Source organism: Aotus nancymaae, unplaced genomic scaffold (genome assembly GCF_030222135.1).
Source record: "Aotus nancymaae isolate 86718 unplaced genomic scaffold, 86718_ANA_hifiasm-v0.15.2.pri h1tg000008l, whole genome shotgun sequence".
NCBI classification, from domain to species: Eukaryota; Metazoa; Chordata; class Mammalia; order Primates; family Aotidae; genus Aotus; species Aotus nancymaae.
Window position 1 is genome coordinate 9,469,922 of NW_026988419.1, and position 27,208 is coordinate 9,497,129.

The 27,208-nt window shown below is 36.0% G+C and overlaps 1 protein-coding gene across 2 annotated transcripts in view; it reads left to right on the forward strand.

Annotated features, from left to right (window-relative positions):
• Positions 1-27,208, forward strand: part of CUL3 (cullin 3) — a 108,936-nt gene that overhangs the window by 32,741 nt on the left and 48,987 nt on the right. For both annotated transcript variants that reach the window (XM_064372941.1, XM_064372940.1), the window contains exon 3: positions 18,775-18,888. In XM_064372941.1, the coding sequence (XP_064229011.1) occupies positions 18,775-18,888 (114 nt within the window). The remainder of the gene's footprint in view (positions 1-18,774; positions 18,889-27,208) is intronic.

A 27,208-nucleotide genomic window follows, 5' to 3' on the forward strand; every position in this document is an offset into this window, starting at 1 on the left:
GATTATGTGTCAGAATATTATGAGGATGCTATAAATGTAAAATTGAGGGGAGGTTTACTAAAATCAGGAGAAGACTGGAAAGATCTGGGTAAAGTGATAGGCTAGAAATGAATGGATGTCAGAAATTCTGAAGTAAGTCTAGACAAAGCTTGGTTACTGGGAGAATTACAGTACCACCAATAGCAGATACTGTGAAGTAATAGTGGGAAACTGATTTGAAATGGGTAGAGAAGAGAGTAAGATTTGTTTAGATTATATTGAAAATGTTTATACTTGGAAGATACCTTAGAAATCATTTTGCATGTGAGGAAAATTGAGTGTGAGATCATAGTAAGATGCCCAAGTAGAGATATCATATGTTTGGAGGCACATAGATTTAGAGCTTGGGCAGGAACTCAAAATTAGATGTGGAGATTTGGCATTTGGTAACATACACTGAGGAGCAAGTGTTGGAGTTCAGAGAACGAAGAGCCCAGAGCCAAGGGATGAATGTTAGGAGCAAACTATAGTAGTAAGTAGGTGTGGGAAATGGAAAAGACCAATTTAAGAAATTTGGCATCAAAGGAAGGAAAAGTGGAAGAGTTGTGTTTAAAGCTACTGAAGGAGAGAAGATTGGAACCGCTGAGTTATTGGATATAGAGTATGGAATTAAGAACAATGGAAAAGAAGTAAACTTAGAGGAGGGGCATGTTCTCATTTGCCAGAGGTTCTATAGGGAATGATAATGAACATAATTAACTTTAATTTAGCATTTACTGTATGCTGGGCCCAGTTCTAGTGCTTTTACATGTTTTAACTTAGCTTACAGTCACAGCCCAATGTTGCAGATAATGCTATTATCTCTGTTTTACAAATGAAGAACCCAAGGCACAGAGAATTGGTCATTTGTCCAGATGCATGTAGCTATTAAGCGGGCTAGGTGGAACTGAATTCAGGCAATGTGACTTTAGTCTGAGCCCTTGACTTCTCTGTAGATCTGCTCCTAAGGTAGAATGAATTGATTAAGTTGCAGTATGCTAAAATTCAGTGTAAGGGGCTTCAAGTTAACTGACTCACTGTAAAGCTCTAGTCCTTTAAATTCTAGGAATCCTTTAAATTTACTTATGTGTACAATGATGGAGTTGGAAATAATATCCCTGAGATTCTTTATTTCTAAAATAATTATGAATCTATAAGTAAACCATCCATCTTCTGAAAATGACATGAAGAGACTTGGAGAAGCCTTTGTGAGGAATATACTAAGGAAGTGGCAGTGAAGAAAAAGATAGCTTAGTAGGAGTTGGCCTGAATGTGTGCTATGTCAGTGTTTTTAAAGCTTGGGCACAAATGCGGGAAAAAAGCATAGTAGTCACATGTTGTGGTTGAGAAGTGGTTCATCTAAAAAGTGAGGAGAAGAGAGAAGGCCAGAGTGTGAGATCAGTGTTTTGGTGACTGAGTTTTGGGCTCAAATACAGTCAATTGGATTTTGAAGATATGGTCCGGTAGATATTGAATTTATATGAGCAGTAACTCCATGAGAACTCTGAATTTCAGTATATTGTAAGTTGCTTACAGTGGTCCCATATTTAAGGTTAACTATTGTCTTCATCAGCTTAAGCTGCTATAACAAATACCATAAACTGCATGGTTTAAACAAATGTTTCTCACCATTCTGGCAACTGAGAATTCCAAGATCAAGGTGCCTGCAGATTTATTTTCTGATCAGAGTCCCGGACCTTCCTGGTCTGTATACAGCCACCTCCTTCCTATGTCTTCACAGGGCAGAAAGGGAGAGAGGTCATGTCTCTCGTGTATCTTACAGTAGTACTATCTTTTTAATGAAGGTACCGTTCTCAAGACTTAACTGCCTCCCAAAGGCCCCAGCTCTAAATACTATCACATTTGGGATTAGGGCTTCAAAATACGAATTTGGAGAACACAGACATTTAGTCCATAGCAACTATCATTTCAAAATATAGGCAGTTTTTATAATATATTCCCTAAAACATGTATTCAAGTTGATTGTGCTAAATTTAAAAATATACAGTATATGCTAAATTCTTACATTTATTTCTCTTATACAGTCATTAATGATCATTGCCAGCATCTGAAAATGTTCTTTTGTTTCTTTTCTTTCACAAACACTCATTTGACCAGTCACTTTTTAACTAGGAAATGTAGCAATTTTGGCATGTCTGTTCATTGATTATTTAAATTGAATTAGGTTTTGATGCCTCTGCTAGTTTCCATGCTTTTGTTTTCGTGTTTTCTATTTATCTTATTTTATTTTTACTCCTACTTGATGGAAACATTTTAATAACCATACAAACACAGTACTACTGTATTGAAGGGGACACTACGGAAAGAGAACTATTAACTGATAGGTAGGACCATCTGACATGTTTGTCTCCTAAGGTAGTAAGTCTTAGTTTGTTATACTAAAAGGGACTTAGGGATGTTACTGATACAATGTGCAAAAGCATAGTTTGCATGAAAATCAGTATTGCCTATCTCTGCATTACATCTTTTGACTAGAAGGTGAAACACTGTTTCAGGGATCTGTTCATTATCATTCCCTATAGAACCTCTTGCAAGTGAGAATTCCTATCTTCAGTTTCACAGAATATACCTTTTTTTGTTGTTCTGAAAGCATTACTGTTTGGTCTGCTCATCAATTTTCAGTTCACAGTGCTTTTGGCAGTTAGTTGAACTGCCTGACAAACCATATATTTATTTATTTTAAAGCAAATTGCTTTTAGTGCTATGGTATATATAGCCAAGACCCATCTTTTCATATTGAAGAATTCGAAGGAAATATAATTTTTACACAGATTGAGGGCTGGTTTGTTATATAATTTGTTGGTATGTTGATACCAAGGTGAGGATAGTGAACATAGTCAAACATTTTGGTAAAGTAGTGCAACACAAACTACCGACAGCAGATGACAGGAGACTTCAGAGAGGACATCTCTTTGGGATGAAAGTAGCTGATTGTCGGCATTCAAAATAAGTTCATAAAATTGAAGCAGGCATAGAAAATATAAGTACTGTTTCTCTGATAAAAGCACTTCCGGTAGGATACTATTTTTCTTGCCTCTGGAAGAATGTTTCCTTTGAGGAAACTGACACCCAAAGGAATTTAGTTCATTTCTCAAGACCACAAGGCAAAATTTAGGGTGTGATATGGCCTTAGTACTTCACCATAAGAAAAATCGTGTTTTAGTAAAATGAAAACATTTCAACTTACACAGGAATTTGTTTTTTAACTATTTTTCTAAATAAAAAAGCATAGTAGTGGGGGAAAAAAGTTCTGCTGCTTTTCAGATTTAAAGACGTTTAGAATATATATCATTTTGTCAGAGTGTCGAAGGTATACGTAAGACTTTTTCTCATCACAGAACTCAGCATTCGAAACCATTTGCCAGGCTCTGAGCTAGGTGAAAGGAATATATAAATAGAACACATCTGATTCTTGCACTTAAGAAACAGATAGTAAACAGGTAAACAAGCGTTTAGTTATAAAATATCAAGAAAACAGGATACAGTGATAGAGGAAAAAATGATGAAGACAACTACACAGATCAAGAAAGTGCTGTTTAAGGAAATGGTAGTGTTTAAGCTGGGATTAGAAGAATGAGAGAGAGCTCACAGAAAAGTGGATTGAAGAGTATTCTACGCAAAGCAAATGGCTGTACAATACTTTTTTCTGTAAAGGACCAGATAGTATTTTTGTTTTTCTGAGCCATACGTTCTCAGTCACAGCTCCTCAAGTCTGTTTTTGTAGCACAAAAGCAGCAACAGACCATATGTAAATGAATGAACATGGCAGTATTCCAATAAAACTTTACTTTAAAAAGGCAGCAGGCTGGGTGCAGTGGCTCACGCCTGTAATCCTAGCACTTTGGAAGGCTGAAGTGGGAGGAACACCTGGAGGCCAGCAGTTTTGAGACCAGCCTGAGCAACATAGTGAGATGTCATCTCTATAGCTGGGCTTGGTGGCACACACCTGTAGTTACAGTCACTCAGGAGGCTGAGGCAGGAGCATTGCTTGAGCCCAGGAGTTTGAGGCTGCAGTTAGCTACTATTGAACTACTGCACTGCAGCCTGGGCAACTGAGTGAGTTAAAAAAAAAAAAAAAAAAACAGCAGGAGGCTATTCTTTGCCACTTCCTAAAGACATTGAACAAAATCCTGTCATAAGTAGGGGTCTAAGAGTTGGTAATGGAGAAGAATGGGACAAGGTGGAGTTGCAGAGAGAAGCAGAAGCCAGATCATGCCAGGCCTTGAAGCCATGGCAGAATGCTTTTTAATGAATTGCATGGTATGTTAGGAGGCCATTTAAAGATTTTAAGCAAATAAGTTAGCGGGCTTAAGAGTTAAAATAAGGGGACCAGGAAGGGGAGTAGTCCAGTAATTCAGGTGAATAACAGTAATGATTTACACTACTATAGTGACAGTTATGATTGAGAAAAGTTTTAAAATATACGGTATATTTTGCATGTAGAAAGAATGTTACCTGTTAGCAGATTGATTGTAGGGAGTAAGAAACAGGGATAAATCTAAGATCAATTTTAGGTTTTTGGTTCTTGGATTACTGGCTAGGTGATTTCATTTTCTGATACAGATTTGGGGCAAACAAAGGAACTCCATTTTGGACAGGTTTTAAGATACCTATAAAATTTTATATGCAAATCAAATTAAGAAGTTTGAACTGGAAATGTGTATTTGGGAATTGTGAACATATAGATGGTACAGGTTGAACATCCCTAATCCAGAAATTCAGAATGCTCCAAAATCTACAACTTTTTGAGCGGCAACATGATGCCACAGTGGAAAATTACACAGCTTATCTCATGTGACAGAATCACAGTCAAAGCACAGCCAAAACTTTATTTCACACACAAAATTACTAAAATATCATAAAATTACCCTCAGGTGATGTGTGTAAGATGTATATGAAACAAGTTAATTTCATGTTTAGTATTGGATTTCATCCTCAAGATACCTCATTATGTAAATGCAAATAACTCAAATCTGAAAACTGAAACACTTTTGGTCCCCGTGCATTTAGGATGAGGGGTACCCAACTTGTATTTAAAGCCCTGGAAGTAAATGAAGTCACAAACAAGAGAAAAGAGGGCCCAGAATTGAACTCTGAGGAATTTAAACACTTAGCGAACGTTCAGATACATTGAGGATTGCAGTGGAGACTGAAAAGTTGCCAGAGTTAGTGATACTTAAGACTTACCTCTAACCTTATAAGATAATTTAATTTTGACATGTATTTAGCAGAGTTACAGTTTTTCACAGCCATTTTGCATGTGTGCATGAACATGCATATATTTGTATTTGTATGTATTTCAGATATTAAAACACGGTTTTAAATTAAATAGTAATCGTTTTGCTACTTGTGGGCAGGTTAAAGGGTGGAGCCATCTTTTTTGGTTCTCCTTTCATAAGGTTTCTATTTGGGCTTCAAACTTAACAATCTTGAAGCTCTTGTGGAGTAATGAAGGACTTGTTTTCTTCTAACTCCTGTTGAGCACTGTAATAGTAAGAAATAACCTAGATGCAGCTGCGATGGGGAAAAGTACTAGGTAGAAATAGAACTGAGCATTGGGAGTAATTCTCTCATTAATTCCAGATTAATTTAAGAATCTAATAAGATGATGTACCTACGGTATTCAGTACAGTTCTGGGCCCAAAATATTTATTTTGCAATTTGTATTGCAGTAGTCTTGAACAAATTGCTAAACCTTTCTGGAATTTAGAGTATTAATCTGGAATTTAGAGTATTAATAAAATGAGTTTGGGGTTCGTTGTTATAGCCCAAAGAACTTTTAAAATTATGATATGTGTCTTATTAAGTTTAGGTTATTAGGACTTAGTAAGATAATAGATTCTAAGGCTGTTTATTCCTCTGCTGTGATATGTTTGGGATAAAACCATTTCAATTTTTTTTTTAAGTTTGTTTTTTGAGACAAGGTCTTGCTCTGCTACCCAGGCTGGAGTGCAGTGACTCCATCTTGGCTCACCACAGTCTCCGCCTTATGGAGTCAAGTGAGTCTCCTGCCTCGGCCTTCTGAGTAGCTGGAAGTACAGGCATGCACCATCATGCTTGGCTAATTTTTGTATTTTTAGTAGAGATGGGGTTTTGCCATGTTGTCCAGGCTGGTTTTGAACTCCTAGCCTCTCCAAATGCCTTGGCCTCCAAAAGTGCTGGGATTACAGATGTGAGCCATGGCATTCAGCTTTTTTTTTTTTTGGAGACAAGACCCTACTCTCACCCAGGCTGGAGTACATTGGCATGATCTCGCTTCACTGCATCTTCCGCCTCCTAGGCTGGAGTGATTGTCTCACCTCACCTCAGTTTCCTACATAGCTGTATTACCGGCACTTCCACCATGCTTGGCTAAATTTTTTTGTGATTTTTGTAGAGACAGGGTTTCCACCATGTTGCCCAGGCTAGTCTCGAACTGCTGGGTTCCTACAGGCGTGAGCCATTTTGCCTGGCCTCAATTTTTAATTTTTCTTAAAGTCAGGGGAGAAACTTTAGTTTTAATGTAGCAAGAGCATTATTATCTCAATTTTGTAATGCTTAGCAGTTTTCTTAGATTTACCTTATGCTTAGTTTCTTAATCTTTAATGCTCCCTAGTACTAATTAAATAACATGGTAACCACATAAATGAACCTATAAAAATTCTTGGACCTTGAAAGTTTGTCTTAGAAAATGACTGAACAAAAACAAAGTTAACATTTAAAATTAACTTGTCATTTTAGTTATTACTGGAAAGAACATTTATTCTAGTCGTTTTCAAAGTCTTTCTATCCATATGTCCTATTCTTCTAATAATATCTTACTTCGATTGGATGGGAGGAAGCCAGAATAAGAGGAGCTTCGTCCTGCTCACTTTTTATTTACTCAGAAAACTGCCTGTTGAGCCAGGCATTGGTGTAAGCATTTGTACTATATCAAGCAAAGATTTCTGTCTTTATGGAAGTTATGTTTTAGACTTACTATATGCCTTATAGTCCTAATCTGTTCTAAGCACTTTGTTTTACCAGTAAGGAAATTGAAACCTTGAAAGGAACATAGTTTGAAGTTTCAAGTCACTTTCTTTTTGGAATTTCTTTGTAAACTGCAATGTCTTTTGGTAGAACAAATAATACCTCACCATTTTTGTACCTAGGATCTTATTTGCTGAAAACGATGTCTCTGTGTATACTACCTTTTCAGTATATTTTTATCCCTATTTCTAGGGGAGGAAGAAGAACCAGTTTTAAATATTATATTTGTTTGTAAGTAAGTTATTTATATGTGAGAGTACTGATTGCCTGTGGAAGTGAAGTTGGTAACTTTAAGGTAATCTGGATTCTTCTGTATGCCAATTACTTACAGAGACTTACTTTTATAATAAAGCTTTTGGAGTGCTTTTCCCTTTTTTCTAGGTAAATGTGAATTGATTTAATAGAAAACATTAAAATTAATATTTTTAGTGGCATTTATATACAAAATATAACGACTATAGTGAGTTAAGGATATCGATAGAAACACTTGGGAATAAGATTTTCCTTAGCAAAGACAGATTCATTTCAGAGGCCCACAGAGATTGAGTTTCTCCTATGTTTCAGCCACCCAAAAATAAATAAGACATGTTTCTTGCCAGCAAGAATCCCATAATTTTAGTGATGTAATCATATTTGAGGGGGAGTTATTTTGCCTGAGGAATTCACGGCAAGGTAGAAAGAGGAGGTCACTTTCGATTAGACTTAAAGCATTACACAAGATTCATCATGTGAACAAAGCCAAAATACTGTCCTAGTAGATAACAAGGAGAGAAAGTTGCATGAGAAAAAAGGCAGGTAGATATGAGCATAGGGAGATCAGTGTAGATGGAAGGTGAACATGTTCATAAAGATGAACAAAAGCATCTTTGAATGTTTTTGTAGGAAATGAGGATAGTAAAGTGGTTTGGGCTAGATTTTGAAAAACGTTGTAGGGAATTTGAGTTTTATTCTGTTGGGAGTAGGAGCCATTGATTTTTATTCCTCAGAAAGGCTGACTGCAGTGAGGATGTAGTCAGGTATTTAGGATGAGTGCCATTTTCAGTGCCTTGTTGCTGCTTGCTCATCTTAGTTCTCATGCTATTTTGTCTTCATGTTTAAGTTGTTGGAAGGAACTCAACCCGTTAAGTTGTTTGGGATGGTGGTGACAGGAGTCAAAAAAGACTGTGAGCTAGGTGTAAAAACTGCTGATAGGTATGATATGGGGATAGTGACCTAAATATGAATAGTGTAATCCCAAAAGAGGCAGAGACTATCAAGGATAGCCTGTGGGAAAGGGATTGTTAGAGAGTCAGGAAAATAGCAACCATGGGATATGAAGGACATTGGAAATTGAATGGCTTCTACTTTGAAAGGGATGGAAGAGAAATGATATTGGGGGAAAGTGAGGCTTAAAAGTGTTATTTAGCAAGTTTGCTCATGTTAAGTATCAGCTATTCTGCTTAAGTTGTTAAGTAGACTATAACTACTTTGAGGGCAGGTACCCCTCCATCTTGTTTCTGTTGTATTTTTTTAGTGATATTCTTCTACTCTTACTAAATAAGTGAATAAATGAGCTAGGACCTGATCATTGATCTTTGTGTCTCCTGCTCTTTGCATGTGATTAGCACTCAGTTGTTGAAATGAATCTTTGAGACTACTACCAGCAGTCAAAATGGAAACCACCATGGTTCATAGCCACAAATAGCTGATATCTATTTTTTTCTTCCTCTATGTGGGATAATACCTCTCCCTACTCAAGTTAATTACAAAGTCTAGCCACCATTTAAAAGCATGGTTGATTATCGGGCTATATGCCTCTTTTTTTTGAGATTGAAGTCTGTCACTTGGCTTAGAACCAGGTCATGTAATCTTGAGAAACTCTGGTTTTTTCCATCTTAAGAGAACAAAAATACTAGTTGCTATGTTGTTATGCTTTGTGTATGTTTTCCTGCTTAATTCTGTCAGTGTGCCTGTTACTAAGTTTAACTGTGATAGTAATGCTGTAATAATAGCTTTTAATGTATATCTTAACCATTAGGAATAGGATACTTTACAAATGATAATTCATAGTAGTGTTCTCCTGTGTCATTTTTCTTTCTGCATTCTTTTCCAACCAGTAAGTAAAAAGCTGACACTTATCATAGTAGTATTTTATACTGATTGGGAAATCCTAATTTTTCTAAAATATATTATTTTAAGAACAGTTGAAAAGCATATTTGAACTAAGAATGCTTTTTTTAAAAAAAGATGCCAAATTTTAAGTGATTTTTAAATTAATGTATGCTTCAGCGTGTAGCAAATTATGAAATTGTGAAAGTGTGTTGTTGTAACACCTATTCTGTGTTCCTTCTTTGAACTGGTAACTTTTCTGTAATGCTATTTATTGTATTCTACTTTGTATTGAGGTCATTTGAATGTTCATATTAGGCTCCCTCTTCTCCCCTCTCCCTCAGAGATTGTAAAGTGGCTGAAAGTGTCTTGTAATCTCTCATAGTGCCTAGCCCTCTGCTTTGCCTTCTGGAAGCAAACATAAATACTTGAATTGTCAGTCTGGGGAAATATTTTGAATGAGTGGTTGATATCTGACAATAGGACCTCATTTCTTTAAGAGCTTCATTTTGGACACTTAAAGAGTAAGAATGGGGAATGTTTCCCACTAACAATGAATTTGATTTTGAAATTGAGAGTAGAGTGCTTTTTGTGAAATGCTGTTACATTACTGTGTACATTAGAAAATTACTTAAGAATCTTCTGGCAGCAGTGGAGAAAATTTTTTTCCCCACAGTGGCTATCTTACTGCTATTTTAAGGATACTGTCATTATTTTTCTGATCAGTATTACCATCTTAATTCTTAAAGTTAATGAAAAATAATGAGAATAACACTGCCAGTCTTCCGTATCTAAAGAACAGTGAATTTTATATCATTCAGGTATCTCATTATTAGTGAATTCTTAGAAAGTTTAAAATATCTACAGAACTTAAAATTAATTATCTTGGCTTTAGTAGAAGCTTTGTTGAGATACAGAAATCTTAAGATTGCTGTGTGTATTATGAGAGCCACATCTGTTCACCAAATTTATATCAAATATACAAGTAATTCCTCAAAGTACAAGGTAAAAGAGTTCCTTCCAGTCATTCAGAAATTTCTGTTCTTTAGAGGAAAGGAAAGCAAGCATCCTTATTCCTGACCTGCTCCTATTTATTATATATGACTTCTGAAAAAATAGCAAAACATTGCAGTGTTTCTTTTTAACCTTTTAGATCAGGAATTCTCAGGGTAAGGGAAAGAGCAATGGAGTTTTTTATTTTTTCCCCCCAAACAATTGTGTCAGATGAGGGGAGATGTCCTTCATACCTTAGTAAGCCACTTTTATTGATAGGTTTGTGTCATATCACTGTGGTGTGATAAAGTAGAAACATTTTGAAATCTTTAAGAATTCTTGAATGGCATTCCTTGGAAGAATAAGATTTACATAACTGGCAAAATTTATAAAGTGACTGACCCCCAGACCACATGTGATTAATTCAGGACTGAAAAAAAGTATATGTTTTAAATGGGAATTTAAATGCTATTTTTGTTTTTATTTTTAATTTTTTTATAAGAATGTTTTTTATAACATCTGTAATTGTAGAAAACTAAAAGCAACTTATCCATTGTTAATGAAGTGATTAAAGAAATTATGGCATTAAGTGCTGTTTTTGCAGATCATAGTAAAGGTTGCACATTTTTATATTATGCTGTCTTTAACAGATGAAACAGGCAACATATTTTGGAATTTAGAACCAGAAAGATAGGGAACAGGCATCCAGTGGCTGTCAACTATTTTAAAATAGCAGCCCCAATTTAAAAATCATACAAAACTAGTATAAATCATATTTAATCAGGGGAAATTAAGTCTTTTCTGCAGTGATACTAAGTAAGGCATTTCAGTGGAACACGATGTCAAAGCCATTGATCTAATCACCATGGTCACGTTACAGGTAAAGAGATGCTACAGACTTTATAGAATAGGTGACTTGGTCAAAGTCCTTAGTAACTTAACTGGGCAGTTGTCTGCAAAGAGGTTGAGTGTCCCTAATCCAAAAATCCAAAATCTGAAACTTTGCTTTTGAGATGGTAGTGTCTTACTCTGTCACCCTAGCTGGAGTGCGGTGGCATGATCTCGGCTCACTGTAGCTTCTACCTCCTGGGCTTCAGTGATCCTCCCACCTCAACCTCCTGACTAGCAGGGACTACAGATGTGCACCACTGCACCTGGCTAATTATTTGTAATTTTGGTGGAAACAGGCTTTTGCCATGTTGTCCAGTCTGGTCTCGAATTCCTGAGCTCAAACCATCTGCTCACCTTGACCTCCCAGAGTGCTGGAATTACAGGCAGTGAGCCACCACACCTGGCCAAAATCCAAAACTTTTTTAGTGCTGACATGACGCTCTAAGGAAATGCTCATTGGAGATCTCAGATTTTGGATTAAGGATGCTCACCTGGTAAATATTGTATTCCAAAATCTGAAAAAATAAAAAATCTGAAACACTAGTGGCTCCAAGGATTTCAGTTAAGTGATACTCAACCTTAGCTGATTTTGATTATCTTAGCTTCTGGGTAAATGTTAAAATACCCTAGATTTATAGAATGACATAGTTGAGTTATTGTACCTTTGTGATACTTTTTAATATCCTGGTATAATTAGGATGTGCTCCATGTTATTATGCCCTATTTTATGTTTTTAATACATTATATATATATATTTTTTTGATGGACAGTAATACCAAGTATAAATTTCTGTACTTAGGAGATTTGTTTTTATTTGGACCTAATATTGTCCTGAATTTGGAGACTTGTTTACCAAGGAAGTCCTCAATTTTTAGTATTCCATATCATCATTAATTATATGGCTCTATTCTAGTTTCAGTGAACTTTAGAATTCAAGTCTTTTAATTTGTTTTAGCTGATGATTTCTTTGTTTTACCTAGACATTTAATTAGGATTGGCTGGCTGGGATTTTGCCCCAGGCATTGAAATTTAGAGTGTGAAAAAATTTTGATTAATGATTAAAAACAATTATGTTTGTTTTGGGGTATGGAAGTATTGTGCACATTATGTCCTTCAGCTCTCTAGCCCAAGAGCTGCTGGCCCAGTATCAGCTTCCTTGTCAATCCATGGAGATGCTTGGGAATGAAAACTGAAAGGCAGAGTTTCGGAGCCTGTAGCTCCTGGTCATGCTAATGCCTGCTGTCCTCTCCTGGCATCCTCATTTCCAACTCCTTTTGTTTCTCTTGGTATACCGGTAAATTGACTGACTTGAGGATGTATATATTGCAGCTTGGACATTAATTTATCATTAAGCAGGCTTCACTATACAGTTGAAAAATAGGCCAGACATGGTGACTCATGTATAATCCTAACACTTTGGGAGGACAGCGTGGAAGGACCACTTGAGGCCAGGAGTTCAAGTCTACCTTAGGCAAAACATAGTAAACCCCTTATCTATTAAAAAAAAAAAAAAAAAAAAAAAAAGCCAGAAGTGCTGGCACGTACTACTGAAGTCTTAGCTACTTGGGAGGCTGACGTGGGAGTGTCGCTTGTGCCTAGGAGCTTGAGGCTGCAGTGAGCTATGATTATGTCACTGTACTCCAGCCTGGATGAAAGAGTGACACCCTGTTTCTAAAAAAAAAAAAAAAAAAAAAAAGATTTTTTTTGGCAGTAATTCCACTTTAATCTTTGCTAAGGATTTAGTTTTTTAAAATACAAGAAAAGCTATATCCACTGAAACAAGAATAGTAGGCAAATTTGAATTGTTGCAGAGTCGTTCGTAGGGTTGATACACTCAAATTGTTTAACAATTCTTTCATTGTTTGGATTTAAATTGCTTTTATGAATAAAGCTTATGGCATCTTAGCTTATGTTTATGATAAAATAAAGCAAGGTTCAATTTTCAAATCATAATTACTGCAACTTTTTAAAAATTATATAAAAAAATTGGCCTTTATTTTCATGTATACTTTCAGCACACATAGAGATTTATGTAACTGCTGTCACACTTGTTATAGAACAGTTGCTTGACCCCAGTAAACTCCCTTTGTTATTCCTTTATAGGCCTCTTATCCCTAGTTCCTGACAACCACTGATCTGCTATTTAACACTATAGTTTTGGGTTGTTGTTTTTTTTTTCAAGAATGTCATATCATGGAATCGTAGTTCGTAATCTTTTGAGTCTGGTTTCTTTCAGCATAATTATTTTGAGATTGATCCAAACTATTGTATTAATAATTTGTTCCCTTTTATGACTGATAACATATTATGTCGATGTACCACAGTTTGCTTATTGATTTACCTATATACTTATTGAAAGACATTTTTGCATATGTATTTTTGTGATTGTGAGTTGAGCTGCTGTGAACACTTGCGTATGATTTTTGTGTGAATATAAGTTTTTATTTCTATAGTAAATACGTAGAAGTAGGGTTGCTGAGTCACATGATGTTATTTAACTTCCTAAGAACTGCCAAACTGTTTTCTGGTGAGGCTGTACCATTTTATGTATGGTAGTTCTAGTTGTTGCAAATCTTTGTCAGCACTTGCTACTGTCAGCATATTTTATTTTAGCTATTCTAATGGGTGTGTAGTGGTATCTCATGGTTTTAGTTTGCTTTTCCCTAATGACTTATGTTGTTGAACATCTATTCATATACAAAATTGCCTCCCATATATCCTTTTTGGTGAAGTGTCTGTTCAACTCTTTTGCCCATTTTTAAATTATTTGCTTTCATTGCTAAGTTCTAAGAGTTGTTTTTTTTTTTTTAATATGTTCTGGATACAAGTCATTCTCTTAGTCTGTAGCTAGTTTGTAGCTTTCTCTTTTTTATTGTTTCAGTGGTGTCTGTAGAACAAAAGTTTTTAATTTCAGTAGAGTCCAGTTTAGCATTTTTTTCTTTTATAAATTATGCTTTTGCTTAAAATTTGCTTAAAATTCTCAGATGACATTTTCTTTTTGTGTTTTATTGTAATATAACCTTTTTCTTTGGATTACTGTGGTGCTTTGGAAATGATATGATACTGTTAGGTCTTTTTCTCCTAAACCAAAGGTTAATATTGAATGTTAATCAGTGGCATTAAAAAAAGCAAGACCCTTCTCACTCATAAGTGGGAGGGAATTGAACATTGAGAACACATAGACGCTGAGAGGAGAACTTGTTGGGAGGAAACTTAGAGGATGGGTCAATAGGTGAAGCAAACTACCACGGCACACATATACCTGTGTAAGAAACCTGCACATTCTACATATGTATGCCGTGTTTTTTTGTTTTATTTTGTTTTTTAGAAGAAAAAAGGACTCAGAATTGCATAAATACTATTATTAAAACAACATAAAAACATATTCATGTTGAAGAAGTTCTGCAAGGAGAAGAAACAGAAATGGGTAGTGTGGAAGCCAGTGGTTCCGTAGTCCTGGATATTGTATCAGAATCACCTGGGTAGATATTTTAAAATTAGGGTTATCTTTTGATCTTGGGTGGCCCACAAATATTTCTTCTTTTTCCTTCTTCTTCCTTCTTTCTTCCCTTCCCCTTCCTTCCCCCCTTCCCTCCCCCTCCCCCTTCCACTTCCCTCTGCCCTTCCCTTCCCCTCCACCTTCCCCTCTTCCCTCCCTCCCTCCCTCCCTCCCTCCCTTCCTCCCTCCCTCCCTTCCTCCCTCCCTTCCTTCCTTCCTTCACATTTAAGTTACCGCCATGTCTCTTCATGACTTAATAGTTAATTTCTTCCTAGTGCTGAGTAACATTCCATCATCTAAATGTAGCACAATTTATTAATCCGTTCATCTACAGAAAAACATCTTGGTTTCTTCCAAATTTTGGCAATTATGAATAAAGTTGCTTTAAACACTTGTGTGTGGGTTTTTGTGTGGACATAGGTTTTCAGCTTATTTAAGAAAATACTCAGGAATGTGATTGCTGGATTACATGGTAAGATGTAACGTCTAGTTTTTTAAGAGACTGCCAAACCGCCTTTCAGAGTGACTGTACCATTTTGCATTTCCACTGGCAGCGCATGAGATATTCTTTTACTCTACGTCCTTGCTAGCACTTGGTGTTGTCAGTGTTTTCGCCATTGTCAAAGATATGGAATGGTATCAGATTGGTGTTTTAATTTGCTGTGTCCTAATGACCGAGGATCTTCTCAAATGCTTACTTGCCATCTTTATATCTTTGGTTAGGTGTCTGTTCAGATCTTTTGCTTTTTTAAAAATTTATTTTCTAGTTTTAAGAATTCTTTATATATTTTGGATAATATTTCATTAGATTTGTCTTTTGCAAATACTTTCTCCTAGTCTGTGGCTTGTTTTCTCATTTTCTTGACTAAAGTCTTAATTTATTTTTAGAGATAGGATCTCACTGTGTTGCCCAGGCTTGCCTCAAACTCCTGAGTTCAAATGATCCTACCACCTTAGCCTCGTGAGTAGCTGAGAATAGAGACGCACTACTGCATCACACTTAAGATCTGTTTGTAAAAGCTCTTTGGGTGATTCTGATTCTCTGCCTGATGAGTGGTCCACTGTTTTGAACTACTTTCTCTTTCTTCCTTTGCAAAGCTAGTGTCATGCACAGCCATCCGTTGTCCATTACTCATAATTCGTTTCAGCATTTTTGTCACAGTTGTTCCTATCCTACTCTCAATTTCTCTGGTGTTGCTACTTGTTCTTCCATGTCTCTCCCTACAAATTCCAACACTTCATCTTTGTAATCTTAGTACATATTTTCTTTAATAATCTGTTCATACTTAATCTTTAGGCCCTTTTGGTTCTGTTATCAGCTGTACAGCAGGGTTCCCTCCCATTTGCCTTGCTGGTTCAGAAAGTAGGTGATTGTGTTAGGCCATGAGATTAACAATGTTATTCATCCACCATGTTGCCCATGCTCTCTTTGTTTTTCAATTTTTTGATAAGATAATAATAATTTGTAAAATAAAGGTCCTTTTTTTTTTACTTAGTGTCTAGTTTATGTGCCAACTTAACCATCTTTTTAAAAGCCTATTTTAATCTTAATAAAGGTTGAATTTTCATCTCATTCCTACCATTTTATTGTGTATGTTTGAATAAATATCTTTTCACTTTCATGTATTAAAGTAGAAAAGTAATTTTCTACAGAAATGTTAGAGGAATAATTTTTTGTTCATAGAGTAATCTGAATAATTAAGACATTGCAGCAGTGTATCTAAGGCGTTCATTTTACTTCTTTCAGTCATGAGTTTGTATGTGTGTATGAATAATTGAAAAATAAACATAAAATTAGCTCTTAGTTGTAGCTATTTTCTGCCAGTAAAATGTACTGTTATTGTTTGGTCAGGATAATTTTTTCAGGTGTGATACAAGTAAGGCAATTATTTATGACATATGGTACTAGTAGATCAGATTTTATTTTGCTGAAAGGCAGGTATAAATATAAATTACAAATATTATGTAAATACTTGATATATTTTATTATAAAATATACAAATCAGTGATTTTAAAGAACATGCCTTATAACATTAACTTTTTATTTAATTAGTCAGTTTTTCATTCATTCAACAAATATGCAGGCACATTTATGTGTTCCAATTTTAATGTAGTTAACATTTAACTTAATTTTATAATGTAGAGATATGTAGAAGTTCACATAAGTCCTTAATAATTAATAGGCTGGATATTCCAATGTTTGAAATGCGTAATTTTTTTGTCATGATTTTAATGTAATTGCTACTCTTCAGTGAAGGAATATGAAGCTTGGTTTAAATTTTTGAAAATAACCATGTTTTCAACTTGCTGGGGTTTTTTTGTGGGGGGATTTGCATCTGACCAGTGCTAGATTTAATGAGTTGAAACAAATGATGATACACTATTCATTTTGTATAAAAGTTTTTCTATTAACTAACTTTTGATATAGTTAACGTTTTTGGAGTAATGGTTGATGTAACTTGAAGTCATGGAGATTAGTCGTTTAAACAAAAGATTAAATATATGATAAAATTCTAAATTATGTGGTATAGGCCTAGTGATTTTTATACTGTACTATTACTAGACTAGATGTATTGTCTCATCATTAAATCTAAAAACCTTATTTTCCCCAATGTGTAGAAAGAGATGCTGTTTTCTCAGTTTGAACTTATTCCACAGTATGTGGTATGTGTTTTCTTTGGCACTTTTAGCCACTTGTTCATATTAGATCTGATACAGAATGGTGTTTTATTTATGTCTGTTTATAATTGTTTTAGAAGTGTCTATATATTTCAACATATATTAAACAGTTCGTGTTTCTCAGAAAGTACCATGACTTCAGCTTTTTTCTAATCTGCAAAAGTTTAACCACTACTAGAAATTCTCTGTGGTAAAGGCTATTTGGAGATAAAACAGTTTTATTTAGGCTAGAGTTATTGAGAGTTGAGCTGGATTATGGAAGGTTGATTGTATTTGAATAACTGTGGAAGTTGGCAGTATAGTCTCAAAGTGTTATAGGAGCTTAGAGACAAACACATGGCGACTTTGTGATAAAGCCAGAACCAGAGTCTAGATTCTCTTTCCAAGTGAATTGGTCTTTCCTTTGGGCAGATAGCATAGCAGGAAGGAGTAGTGGTCAGTAACATTTTATCAGAGAGGATGGTGCTAAGCTTGTGGATTGTCAAAAGGAATTCTTGCAGTCTTGAGTAGTCTTTTTATCAGGATTGGATTAGAAAGACATTTCAGGCTCAAAGGAACTTTGTGTGCAAAAGCAGATAATCCTGAAAGTGCTTATGTTGAAAGTGAATATGGTACTGGAGGGCAGGGATTTGAAGTAAGTGGTATTATACATACCAAGCACTGTTCTAGGTGTGGGATATACACATGGAAAAGACAGAAATCCTGCCACCATGGAGATATTTACATTTTAGTTGAAGAAACAATTAAAAAAAAATACTGTAATATAGTAGGTAATGATGAATACTATGAAGAAAAAGGAATTGAATGGTTAAGAAGTAGAGCTAGGTGTTCTGTGAAATAATTGGTTGGGAAAGACCTCCGTGGAGATGAAATTTGAGTAAAATATAGTGAGTGGGAGTGAGCCAAGTAAATTGAGGCAGAAGGAATGGCACAGCACAGTTGCTGTATTTAGTAAAGAGGCCATTGTAGGTGAAGTGTAATGAGTGAGTAGTTTATTGTAGAGTTAAGTTTACTGAGTACTAAGGACTGTTTTAAGTGTGTTACTAGTGTTAATTCTTACAACAATTTTACAGGAGGAATGCTATTTCAAATATAAGGAAACTGAGGCACAGAGATTAAATAATTCATTCCAGGTCACCCAGTTTGTTAGGGAGCTGGGATTGGAGCCCAGGTAATTAACTCCAAAATCAATATTCCCAACCATAATTCAAAGTTGGGGAAGGGAAGGTATAGTAGGAAATTTAGCAGTAGCATGGAGCCAGTCTTACAGGCCCTTGTAAGTTATAAGAATATAGGATTTTACTCTGACAATGATGTTAAATCATTGGAGGGTTGAGAAATACCTAGGATGTTGACTTATGGTTCTGGAGATATAACTGTATCTCCAGTAACACATTTGATAGTCATCTGTGTATAGATTATAGCTTAAAATATTTCTACTGGCCTGTAATATTTCTTTGATTTAAAATTAAGGATTCCACTTCATCATTTTATTAAGCAGATATGTGCATGCCTGTATATATATATGAGTGTGTGGATGTGTGTGTGTGCAAACTAATGAACTCTTCTGTTACTAGGTGCGAGAAGATGTACTAAATTCATTGAATAACAACTTTCTTCAAACGCTAAATCAAGCTTGGAATGATCATCAAACAGCTATGGTGATGATTAGAGACATACTAATGTACATGGTAAGTAGAGCTTTTTAAATGTTTTTTTCCTTTAAGAAGTTAAGCATTTGAAGGCTGGGCTCAGTGGCTCATGCCTGTAATCCCAGCACTTGGGAGACCAAGGTGGGCAGATTACTTAAGGTCAGGAGATTGAGACCAGCCTGGCCAGCATAGCAAAACCCTGTCTCTACTGAAAATACAAAAATTAGCCTGGTGCGGTGGTAGGCAGGCGCCTGTAATTCCAGCTACTCAGGAGACTGAGGCAGGAGAATCACTTGAACCTGGGAGGTGGAGGTTGCGATGAGCTGAGATTATGCCACTACACTCCCACCTAAGCAACAGAGTGAGACTTTGTCTTAAAAAAAATAAAAAATAAAAAAGAAGTTAAGCATTTCAAAACACAATCACTTTCTGTCTAACTTAGTACATCTCAGCGGGGAAGGTGGTTTTTGTTTTTTAAATGAACAGTGATTTCTTTGTAAGGGCCTACCTAAGCCTATGTGAATAAAATCTTAATTGTTTACATAGTTAATGAAAGCTTAGAATGGGAAACTGAAAGGGAATGATTTAATTTTTTTCTTCATATTTAGCACTTATCCTTTAAAATGGAAAATACGGAAAAAACCATATTACTTAACATGTCTTCTTAAGTAAGAGTTGTTAAATGACAACATGAGAAACAAAAGCTGAATATTCTCTTACAGGTTTTTAAACCCTAAATTCTTCTTCAGTGACAGAGGATGTCATATTAATACAAGCATTTTTCTGAGAATCATACTCTTATAGCTGCCATCTATCTCTCTTAATAGTGAATCATTGCAGTGTGCTGTTTCAGCTAGTCTTGTTTAAGGATATTAGCCTCTTCACATGTATATTCCATTTTTCACCTGCTATTGCTGTATTTTGTTTTTATCAGTCAAGAAAAAAAATCCTGTTCAGCAAAGACCATTTGGAAACATTGACTTTGATCTAAGCTGTTTAATAACTTTCAGAGAGATTAAATTCTGAGTTAAAAAAAAAATTAGTATTGCAGAATGATGTGAGATTCATTAAGCTTAATTATTGTATCACTCCAAAATTAACAGGTTAATGACTTGTCTTGTTTCAGTGTTTATGTTTGTGTATTGGATATAATTATTTTTTCCCAAGGTTTTTTATGTTTTTATATATTTTATGTATTTTTCCCCAAGGTACCTTTTTGTATTTTTATTTCTAGTTTGTTTTTTTTTTTTTAGTTTTAATGTAGTGATGAGAGCTTGTCCTAGTTTCTTTTACTTGATAGAATAAAGCAGTGTTTGGAAAGAATTCCCAGTGAGAACAAACAGCTGTAAAGTTTTTTGTTCTGCTCTGTGAATTCAGTCAGGCCTTTACCCCTGGTTTTGTAAGGGCTTAGTGGCATGGGGGTCAGGGAGAGGCCACTTCACTCTTCAGGGATTTGATAAAATATATAACAAATTATTTACCTATTCTGAGCATCGTTTTTCTTGTCTGGTTATAAATTAACCTTGTGTTATTTTGAAGTTAGATGATATGTGACAGCATATAATATCTGGCATATACATTTGAAATAAGGTTGTTGCTGTTTTCTAGGTTCTAGATACAGTGAGTCTTTAAATTGCATCCTAACTATCTAACATTAAGATTAATAAAACCACTTGTAATTTTATGGTTTATTCTGTTGGCAGAAGAAGTATTTTAAAATTTTATACACATGCATACTCTGATGTTATTTTTTAAGTATGTTTTGTTCAGCCGTCCTCCTCTCTTTCTTTTTTCTTTCTTTCTTTTTTTTTTAATTTTTTCCAGTGAAATCTCAAACCTTCAATTTTGGCTCTACCCATGGTCAAGAAGTTAATTAGTTCATGCCTCAGGTTCCTCATCTATAAAATGAAAATAATACTGAGTAGAGTAGTCATGAGGCTTAAGTGGCACTATTCATGTAAAGCACTTGTAGGGCTTGCATAGTAACATGCTCATTAGAGATTAACTAGTATTATTTCTTGTCCCTTCATTTTTCGTCAAACCCATTTGGTAGTACCACAATGCTGCATGAACTGAAAATTCACACAGGGTAGATTGGTTCCACCGTTTGTCCCGTCACAGACCTGTGGTCAACCCTTCACACTTCAGCAGTTTCACTCTTTTTCTTTAGTCAACTTGCTCCAGCATTTATTTCTCTTCAGGCCTCCGCTCTTCCTTGGGTTCCCTCTCTGGTAGTAAATGATCTTGCCTTCTACTTCTCAGAGAAAAGAGAACGCGTTAGGTAGGAACTCTGCTCATTTTTTGCCACTAAATCTAGAACTTTAGCTGTATTTTCTCCCCTTTTATGTTTTTCTTTTTCCCTCTTCTTTTAGTGGAGGGTGGTGTCTCCTCTTTAGTTAGAGGCCACTTCTCAACCTGTGCTATGGGTCACATCCTCTTCTACCTTGTCATGAACCTTAAGTATTTTGGGGCTCTGCCTTTCATGTTGGATCTTAGCCAGCATTAAACACATTCACACCACTCACATCCTCAAAATATAATTATATTAAATTATCTGGTGAACCCCGGCACTGTCTCCCAGGATCTCTCATCTGTCATTCATAGGTAAATGTATCATAAGAAATGTTGACATTTGCCATCCGTTTTCTCATCTTTCATACATTTTGAATACAGTACACTTAAGCTTCTACCTCAACTGTTACGTTCAGTTTTGCCCTTACTAGTATCACCATGGTATCTGTGCATCTCAGAATACAAAGAGACTACTAATCCCCATTCACCTTATTTTTTTTAAGCAGTATTTGCCACAGTTAGTCTTTCCTTTCTTTTTGTAACATGTTTCCTTGATTTTTGTGACAACTCTTTTTGTATGCCTCATACCTACCTTCTTACTGTTTCTTCTCAGCCTCTTCTCCTCCACCATGGCCCACAACGACTACCAACCGCCCCCAAGAACCCCCCTTAAATAGAGGCATTCTTGGGATTTAGTCCTAGACGTTCTTTTCATGGTACAATCTTCATCGTATGTAGCTTCATGTGTCTTTGTGCAGGTGATTCCCAAATTATGTCTCTAGCTTCATTTTCTGAGATTCAGACTTACATATTTATTTGTTTAGTTAATGGCTCCTTTCATTGTCTGAAGTACTTCAAAGTTGGCATGTCCAAATGAGTCATAATCACTGTCATTCAGTTGTTCATACTAGAAACCTGAGAATTATTCTGATAAGTTCCTTCTTTCTCCCTACGTCATCTGTTGCTAGACTCTGCAGTTTCTGTTTTATTTTCTGTTACTCAACATCAGACCACCTTCGTTTCTCTCTTGAAATATTCAGTTTTGCTAGTCTTACAGTGTTCACTGGACCCTTCTCTGTTTTTCATATTGTTCCCAGAGTTACTGTTTTAAAACCAAATCTGATCATGTTACTGCCCTGCTGAAATCCTTACTTCTCATCTTGGAATTCTTTTACATGTGTTCTGTTGGAAATGTTTCTCGAATTTTTTTTTCCTTAATGTTACTTGCTCCTGCTTGTCCTTTATGTCGTCTTATTTCTGATAAGCTTTCCCTGACCTATGTACTCCCACTGGCTGCAGTTGCTCTCATTGTACCTATACTGTTCCTTTGGAACATTTATCACAGTCCTTATCCAACTGTTCAGTGTGTAGTTTGCCCACTAGACTATATGAGGGCAATGTCTGTGTCACCATTATGTCTTTAATACCTACTACAGCTCCTTGTACAAACTAGGCACTTACATATATCTTTAATGAATTGGTACAGATGTTATATAGTATGTTGTTTTTAATAGACTATGCTTTTTTAAAATGCTTATTAAAAATAAGCTATTTTAGGCCAGGAACAGTGACTAACACCTGTAATCCCAGCACTTTAAGAGGACTAGGTGGCTAGATCACTTTAGGCCAGGAGTTGAAGACCAGCCTGGCCAACATGGTGAAACTCTATCTCTACTAAAAATACAAAAAATCTGCCAGATGTGGTGGTGCATACCTATGATCCCAGATACTCCGGAGGCTGAGGCACGAGAATCGCTTGAACCTGGGAGGCAGAGGTTGTAGTAAGCCAAGATTGTGCCACTGTACTCCAGCCTGGGTGACAGAGTAACTCTGTCTCAGAAAAAAGAACAGCTATTTTAGATTCAAAAGGAAAGTGTTGATACCTTCATGTGCTACAAGAGAAATTTTTTAAGTTTTCATGCTCTTTGCTTATAATTTCCTTTTTATGTGTTGTGTTCTGGGCATAATTAAAATATATTTAAAAGTACATTTTTATTTTTATGTGTTTTTTTTTTTTTTTGAGGCAGGGTCTTGCTCTGTCGCCCAGGCTGGAGTCCAGTGGTGCGATCTCGGCTCACTGCAACATCCACCTCCTGGGTTGAAGTGATTCTCCTGCTTCAGCCTCCTGAGTAGCTGGGACCACAGGTGTGCACCACCACACCCAGCTAATTTTTGTACTTTTGGGTAGAAATAGAGTTTCACTATGTTGGCCAGACTGGTCTCGAACCCCTGGGCTCATGTGATTCGTCTGCCTCAGCCTCCCAAAGTGTTGAGATTATAGCCATGAGCCACTGCTCCGGGCCAAAAGTGCATTTTAAAATTAAGATAAAATTTAATATACATTGAAATGAACTAAACTGTACAGAATGATTTTTGACATGCATGGACCTGTCTAACTAACACCTCATTTAAGATAAAAATATGCTTTTAATTTTCCAAAAATTTTTTTCTATGACATATTCACTTCTTTTTTTTTTTTTTTTTTTTTTTGACTTCAGGTTATATTACTCACTATGAGGTTTCTTGTGGTTACTGGCTCTAACGATTGAGAATTTAGATCTTAGGCCCAGAGCAGGAAGAGAGAAGAAGCTTCACTGTCTGCGCCACCACCACTTACTCAACTAGCTGACTTTTACTCTAACAAGGAGGTGTCTAAAATGTTATACATGATACTATGGGACACACTGCCTCTTGAAAATAAAATCACAGGTTACATGGAGGTAACCATTGTTCAAAATTTGTCCCACATAAGTTTGTTGTTTGGCAGGTTCAGTGTTGGAAAAATTCAAGTCTGCATGTCTCTAGATGGAACATGTGGCCTCTGGTTTCTGCCACTCCACCCCTTCCTAATGTTTGAGACTTGCATTACCTGTTTGGCTCCTGAAGGACTTAAGAGTTTGTAATCCTTGCTTTACTTAACATTTGTTAATTTGATTCATTCTTTTATTAAAGAAATAACTACATGTTTAGCTTATAAGATAGTTTGAGATTGGTTAATATGTTTCACTTTCAGTTTTAATTATTCAAATGATTAATGATTGGGAAAAGATTTGTTGTTAGAGAAACTTTGTTGTATAGATCATGTTACAGCCTGAATTATTGATACAATCCCTAAGTATTTATTAATATTTGGTTCATTTTTTTTCTTTCAAGCTATAAAAATGAATATAATATTAAGGGAAAATTATAGATAGTATTCCATAGGCTACTCGAGCAATTACAATTAATGTCAGAGGGAACAAAACCATTTTCTATCTTGATCTTCTGTTAAGGCTCATAGAAGAATTGCTGCATAAAACTTTATAGAGAATTTCAAAGGTGTTTTTGTGTTTCTTGAATTTTTCTGTATTTCCAATCATTTTCACAAACAGCAAAAGTAGAGTAGTATTGCAAATTATTTTGAAAGGAAATTAGAGAGAATACATTCAAAGGAATGGGAAGAGAGTAACCCAAGAAAAGAGGATCACTACTTCCTTGAGCTATTTGGAAAGTCATCAAGGATGGGTAAAGAGATGAAGTGGAGAGGAGAGAAGCCGAACACTCTTTTGAAAGTGTTCTAGTTGCCTTAGTAAGGTAGACGATAGGACCATCAGTTTAGGGTGACAGAAGCATGTGAGTTGTTGAGTGCTTGAGGAGTGTGGTAGGCTGCCCCCCAGTCCCCCAATCCCAAAATATGTCCCTGACTAATCTTTGGAACCTAGGAATGTTACCTATATGACAAAAGGAACTTTGTAGATGTGATCCTGTTACAGGTTTTTAGATGAGATGATCCCACCCTGTTCCCCTGGACCTGATGTAATTATACGAGTTCTTACCAGAGAGATGCAAGAGTCAATCAGAGGAAAAGGTGATATGATTGTAGAAACAGAGACAGGAGTGATGCACTTTGAAAGTGCATTAGCCAAAGAAGACAGATGGCCACTAGAAAGGCAAGGAAATGGATGCTCCCTAAGAACCTCCAGGAGGTGCCAGCCCTGCCAACATCTTCATTGTAGCCCACTGAAACTGATTTCAGTTTTCTGAATTCTAGAACTATAAGAGAATAGATAAACCACAAATGTGGTAATTTTTACAGCAGCATTAAGAAACATAAGGAAAAAAAAATAGAATGCTCACTGTGCTTTGGTCAACTAGGTGTAAATAAATGGATTATCTGTAGTTGTGAGAGGATAATTTAGGTGAATTGGCACAAATTTTGTGTAGTGGAGCCAGTTAGCAGAGTTTGTACTTTTTCCAGGGTACTTAGCAGCCTCAGAAAAGAATGTTCAAAATAAGGAAAACCCACTGACAGAATTTTCCCTGTTGAGTGTTGGGGAGAATTCTAAGGTAGTAGCATTTTGAAATGGTTGCTGTGGCTCTGTGCTGTTAAAGGAAGCAAGTGAATCTCATGGTCCAGGAAATAGAAGTATTATGTATTTGGGATCAGTAGACTTGGAGATTAGTGAGAATGAGAAGCAGGATCATTCAAGTGAAACAAAGTAGGAGAGGTGGGAAAAGAAAGATGATCTTCAATGCCAGAGTTATTTGATGTCTTCCAATGATGAGGTTCAGTGTTTGCTCATATCAATATGTGGCTGAAGGGAATCTTGATAAAATGGAAGATTAAAATTTAGGCATCTGTAAGGAGTGTGTCAGATTGCTCATTAGTACGAATGTTGTAGTTACCAAAGGTAGTAGGTGGCAAGGAGCAGAGTTGAGATGAATACTATAAGCTATTTGCTAAAGCTACCATGAAGAATTTGTGCGCCTTTTTGGAGGCCAAAAGGTAGGATGAGAACATAGGGATGGTGGAGCCTGTAAGTCTGTGTTTTCTTCTGTAGATTTTGATGATTTTTACCTCTTTTAAAGTTTCTTCACAGTAGTCTAGGCTGCACATTTAGAGAAGTTTGAAAATAACTGTATTCTGGAAAAGCACAGATAGATTGATTAAGAATTTTCCTCTCTGCTTTTAGAATGATGTACTAGAAAAAAAGAGGATGCAGTGACTTTTGGGCTATTAAGCTTCACACCTTTTCAACATTTTGACTGACTTTGCTTTTGTAAGGAAGGGTCTTTTAAAGACAGGCTTTCCCCATTTGTACTCTAATTTTTATATCTATGACTGACAGTATCCAATTCCCCGGCATCTTTTTTATAGTTAGGTCAGAACTGAGTACTAGGCCTTTATGTCAGAGAAAACCAGGACATCATGAAATACTGTAAATAAAGATTAAGAATGTGCCTGGTAATAAGGGTTTTTTCCTTGCCTTATATTCCTGTTTCTTTTTTGTTTTATTTTATTTTTCCTGCTATTTAAAAACGTTATTTAATATTTTTCAGCCCCTATCTGAAACAGATTAATAAAACGATACACTTTTTTTTTTGAGACTGAGTTTTGCTCTGTCGCCCTGCTGGAGTGCAGTGGCACAATCTTGGCTCACAGCAACCTCTGCCTCCCAGGTAGAACCATAAACTTGATCACTGTGCCTTGTGAACTGTTTTCTGTGTGTTTGCAGTGATGATTTTATCAGTCCGTGACATTAAGTTCAGAAAGGCAAGTATTCCGTGTTTACACCGCCTAACATGAAGACCCTGTGGTCAGAAATAAAGCACATTACTTCTTTTCTTTTCTTTTTTTTTTTTTTGAGACAGAGTCTCCCTCTGTCACTCAGGCTGGAGTACAGTGGCACGATCTTGGCTCACTGCAGCCTCCACCTCCCGGATTCAAGCGATTCTCCTGCCTCAACCTCCCAAGTGGCTGGGATTACAGGCACCCACCACCATGCCCAGCTAATTGTTTGTATTTTTAGTAGAGACAGGATTTCACCACATTGGCCAGACTGGTCTCAAACTCTTGACCTCAGGTGATCCACCCACCTCGGCTTTCCAAAGTGCTAGAATTAACAGGCGTGAACCACAGTAGCCAGTCCAGAAATGCAGCACGTTATTTATTGATGGAGTAAAGGGAATGAACTTTTGTACATAAAATAGACTCTGCCAATCTATATAGGAAGTTTGGAGTAGTAAGAAAAATGTTTAATGTGAATTAAGAAACTAGTTCCTGCTTTGTCGTTAATTTGCTTAAGTT